The 5070-nt window shown below is 57.9% G+C and overlaps 1 protein-coding gene across 1 annotated transcript; it reads left to right on the top strand.

Moving 5' to 3' along the window:
* The first annotated feature begins 838 nt into the window (after positions 1 to 838).
* LOC127594775 (ubiquitin-conjugating enzyme E2 1-like) lies at positions 839 to 1636 on the top strand. The gene is made up of 2 exons (XM_052056538.1): positions 839 to 1147; positions 1205 to 1636. Exons 1-2 carry the CDS (start codon positions 839 to 841, stop codon positions 1634 to 1636), a joined length of 741 nt encoding a protein of 246 aa, XP_051912498.1.
* Positions 1637 to 5070: the final 3434 nt, after the last annotated feature.

Genomic DNA, 5070 nt, shown 5'->3' with positions numbered 1-5070 from the left:
AAGATCAGCGTGCGTGCCAGTGTGCTCTGCGAGGGCCGGAAGCGAATGGTTTCCAAAGAACTCGCAGTGCCGGTTCATGTCCACGAGCCGTTCAAGTTCAACCTCAAGGCCAAGACTCTGTAGTCGCAAGCAAAAGGGATTCTGGCAGGCCAGCACTGTGCTATCCAGCTGCTTACCAAGGCCAGTTATGCAGACTCCTTCCTGGTCAAGCTGGAGCCTATCGAAACCCCTGCCGAGGTGCAAATGGTCCGTCCATTCCCGAAGTAAGAACTGTTAGTCGACCACACGGGCATCACCAAACTTCAGGCAGTTGTCAAGGCATCTGCAGGTGTTAAATTTACCCCGGCCTTGCAGTTGCATTGGCGAAGGGAGGATGAGCAGACCTTCGCCACCAACCTCACTCCCATCCCTAACCAACTGCTGATCGCCTTCGAGCCAGGGGTGACTGTCAAGTCGGAGTATACGCGGCAGGTGCTGAAAGGCGAGGTGATTGTCCAGCGACATCGAGTGGCTGGGCTCGAACCCCGAATGATCTACAGCGTGGTGCAGGGTAAGGCGTCTGAGATGGTCTTGCCGACGGGCAGGCTGGCACTTCGCGTGGAGGCTTCGGATAGCGGAGAGTGCGAGATCGTATTTACCTTCATCGCCCTGACCGCCGGTAACGCAAGGCTGCCAGGGTTCACAATTTCAGGACAGGATTCCCCAGCCTTCCAGAAGAGCACGGCGGGCACCTGCTAGATCAGGATGAATTGACCCCAATCCGTTTATCCAAAATTCAATGTTAAAGAATTAAAGATTTGTTATAAAGAAGATATGTTGAAGATGCAGGACAATTATAATGTCAGTCAGCGTGAAAGGCAGGAGCAAGGACATCGCCTACCTCAGGACGGCAGACCTGACCGTCCAGCCCTTCAGTATCCGTCGCCTTGTCAAGGACTATATTGAGCTCGAGAAGGAGCGCATCCCCACTGTGGGGGTGGCCGCCAAGCCCCTGGACGACAACATCTTCAAGTGGCACGCCAACATCAAAGGCCCTGAAGGCACCCCCTATGAGGGCGGGATCTTCCACCTCGAGATTGAGTTCCCACAGTCGTACCCCCACGCCCCTCCCAAGATCACCCTGTTCACCACCCTGCCCCACCCGAACGTCTTCGGGAGCACCCTTTGCCTGGACATCATCCAGCCCAACAGGAACACCGGCTAGGGCTGGTCCTCGGCCTACTCGGTGCAGTCCGTGCTGATCCAGCTGCAGTCCTTCCTGTTCGAGGAGAGCCTCGAGAAGGACACCTCTGAGTACCAGAAGCAGGTCAAGCTGGCGATCAAGAACGCCAACGAGTACAAGTGCGGCAACCGCCACTGCCGGCACGGGGGGAGACTGGCCGCCTGGCCCACCTTCAACCCCAAGGAGGCCGACCTGCAGGAGTTCATTGAAATGGAGTCGCCTGAGGAGATCTTCCGCCGGGAGATGATCTGTTACCACAGCAAGAACCCCCACACGGTCAACCCGGTGGGCGTGGGCATCCGGGTGTCGAAGGTGCCTCGCACCGGGCTCATCAAAGAGGCGGAGCTGTTCCCCTATTTTATTAGTGCGAAGAGCTTCATCAAGGACTTCGTGCGGTGGTCACCGAACAACTAGCGGTACACGCACTGGCTACCGCTGTTCTTTGGGGAGGGGGACAACGAGCAACGCTTCATGAAGTTTGCTGAGAGCGCGCTGTCAATGATCATCACAGGCAACGCTAAGAGCTTCAAGCCCGAGTACGTGCTGGAGGTCTACCCCAAGATCATTGTGACCCTGGTCTACCGGATCATGGATCTCAAGACCCACCCCTCCACCAACATCATCCAGTTCCTGACCCTTGTCCATGCCAACTTCTTGCTCATGGTCGGCAAGTACCCCGCCCTCCTCAAGCAGGTCGAGGCCTCCATAGCGCAGTTCGTCAAGGAGCCCGAAAGCCGAACCAAGAGCCGGACCACCAACCTGGGCGCCTTCCTGGCCACCTTCTTCGTGGCGAACACCCGTCTGTAGACCGCGGCGGAGGCCTACCTGTCGGAGCAACTGGACCGGCACATCCTGTGGATCTCGAAGGACCTGCCCGAGTTGGTCGAGTCCCTGGAGAAGAAAGACAAGGTCTTTTCGATGGAGGAGATCAATGTGGCCTTCAAGTCGCAGATCACCTCTTACCAGATCTTCTGCTTCCAGAAGTACTACATCGAGGGCTTCTGCCAGAAGGAGGGCGTGCTCAAGTAGTACCTGGCCGGGGGCTGCAGGCTCAGTGATAAGAAGTTGCTGGAGATCCAGGCCACCATAAAGGGCATCCACGGGGGGGTGACCAGCTTCGAGGCCTACAACGCCTTCCTGGGCAAGCCGACCCCCTCCCAGAAGGAGTACACTGAGCTGCTGAAGGCGGCCATCCGCAGGTCCACCGAGAAGGGCTACCACGGGGACGAGGAGAACATGAACAAGCTGGTCAGCAAGGCCGAGCAGGTGGCCGAGCTCATGAAGGACCTGCCCAGTTACCAGAACTTCTACACCGTCACCGACACCGTCAAGGACCGCAAGCACTCTTACAGGGTCACGCCCAAGGACCAGCCTGACTCCGAGTTCAAGGCCGCCTGCGTCAAGCGCTGGAGCTGGGTGCGCGATGCGCTTGCCCACTGTCCCGAGACCACCGCCCTGCAGGTCTTCGAGGAACTGCTGCTCAAACAGTCCGAGAGCCAGGTGCGGCAGGCCGACCGCCTGTACAAGAAGGTGACTGCCTCGGACACCAAGAACCTGCGGGCACAGGCTTATCGCGGGCTGGAGATGCCCGCCCTCAGCTGGAAGGAGCTATTCCTTGTGTACGACATGCTCGAGTGCATCCTCTTCCTGGACTTCAATTTCGACTTCGATGGCTTTTATAAGCGCCTCCATGTGCTCCAGCAGGCCAAGGTCACCTCCCTTATCCTGCCCGTTGTGCCCCTCACCAAGCTCAAGTCGGACTACCATTTCGTGACTGTGCTGCTGGGCGGACTGCCCTCACTGCGGCGGGTGGAGATCGTCGCCCGCGAGCTGCAGGGCCACCTGGCCGGCAACCATGGCCTCATGCTAAAATTCGCAAAATGCCTGGACAAAGGCTTCCGGAACCTGATCGCAGAGAAGGGCCGGCCCTAGTTCGTGTCCTTCACGAAGGTGAACATCGCGGATAACGATGAGATCGCAGACCTGTTCATTAACTACCTGGGGGAGATCAAGACCCTCCGCTACCTGCGGTTCAGTGGGTCGAACATGCCCCTGGTCCGCAGCAACATGAAGAAGCTGGGGTCCTTCCTCGACCGCCACAAGACCCTTGAGGAGCTCATTCTGTAGAACCTGATTATGCGGGAGCAGCAGGTCATCGAACTGGCGGATTCGCTCATGCGGGTCAAGCCTCTGCGCTACTTCCGCTTCAACGGCTCCTCCAGCTTCGGAAAGGGCATCGCGGCAGTGGTCTACAACCTATCGTTCTCGCCCTGCCTGGAGTCCTTGGACCTCTCGCGCAACAACTTCACGGAAATGGAGATCGGACAGCTGGCGGTCTCGGCCATGAAGCTGCTCAAGATGAACACCTCGCTGCGCACCCTGCTCATGCACAACTGCTCCAAGAACACCAACGGCAAGCTGGGCAACGACTTCTGGTTGGCCCTCGGCGACAACCAGTCCCTCCGCTTCCTGGACCTGTCCTTCTCGGGCAAGCTGGCTTTCGCGGAGAAGGCCGGCAACGGTGTGGCCTTCAATGCCAAGCGCAAGGGCAGCCTCGAGATGCTGTTGCTCGAAGAGGCCCTCGACAGCAATTCATTCAAAAAGCTGTACACCGGCATGTCGGTCAGCGAGTTCGACGAGGAGACAGCATACGGGGACTCGACCAAAGCCAAGAAGATGGAGGGGGATGCCTTTAAGAAGGTCTACTACAACCAGCTCAAGGCTCTTCCTTTCAGCCACTCCAACCTCCACGCCAACTTCAACCTCGCCCAGTGGAAGAAAAACTTCCAGAAGGAGGACCCTGAACTGGTCAAGCTAGTGGCACGATCCTCGTCGCTCGAGCGGCTGGAGCTTGTCAACTGCAGGCTAGGCAAGGGCGATGAGGACCTGCTGGCACTGGCCCTTGACAGCACTCGCGAGCACTTCGCCTCGAAACTGCGAGTTCTCAACCTGAGCAAGAACAACATCAACTTCAAGGTGCTGGCAGACGTGATCGGCTCTAGCAGCACTATCGAGCATCTCGACCTTAGCAAGAACAAGCTGGGCGTCGCTGGCGCCAAGTACTTCGCTGAGGCCCTCAAGAAATCCAAAAGCCTGCGGTCGGTCAACCTCTTCAACAACAAAATGGCCTTTGATGGGGCCCGCTGTCTCGGCTCGGCACTGGCCGTCAACACTTCTCTGGAGTTCCTGGAGATCGGCCACAACCGCATTCGTGACAAGGGCCTGAAAATGCTGCTGGAAGGCATCCGCAAGAACCCCAAGAGCAAAGTGCAGTGCCTGGGCCTGCGGTTCAACTTCCTGACAACGCTCGGGGTCGAGCGCTTTGTGCAGGACTGCAAGGGCACAGCCATCCGCGAGCTGTTCATCCGGAACAACAGCATCAGCGAGTCAGGCGTGTACCGGCTTGAGAAACTGGTACAGTAGACCGGCAGCCCTCTGATCGTGGACGTGTTCGAGATTCTGCGTTTCCAGGAGAAGATGGAGCGAACGGTCTGGATATTCCCCTTCAACCGTAACCCTGAAGAGTACAAGCGATTCTTCGAATCCTCGGAATGTGGAATCGTGACCGACATTCGCACTCGCAAGGGCCTGCAGTACCCTGGTAAGACCATGCAGAACCTCTACGGGTTCGTAGAGTTCGCCCACCCCGACTCGGTCAAGCGCGCACTCGCAAAGGCGGCCAAGCGGGAGGCGAAGATCGGGCCGACTTCATTCAAGATCTACAAGGCAGGGACAGGCACCTTCATCTACACGAAGAAGTGCAAGAAGCAGATCGAGAGGGAGACCACCTTCCGGGCCGGACAGCAGTCGATGCCCCGCAGAAAATGACCCCGCGCATTCAAACCTCT

Source organism: Hippocampus zosterae, unplaced genomic scaffold (assembly GCF_025434085.1).
Source record: "Hippocampus zosterae strain Florida unplaced genomic scaffold, ASM2543408v3 HiC_scaffold_251, whole genome shotgun sequence".
NCBI classification, from domain to species: domain Eukaryota; kingdom Metazoa; phylum Chordata; class Actinopteri; order Syngnathiformes; family Syngnathidae; genus Hippocampus; species Hippocampus zosterae.
The sequence above is the reverse complement of the archived record's forward strand: the minus strand, read 5'-3'. Positions and strand labels throughout refer to the sequence as shown.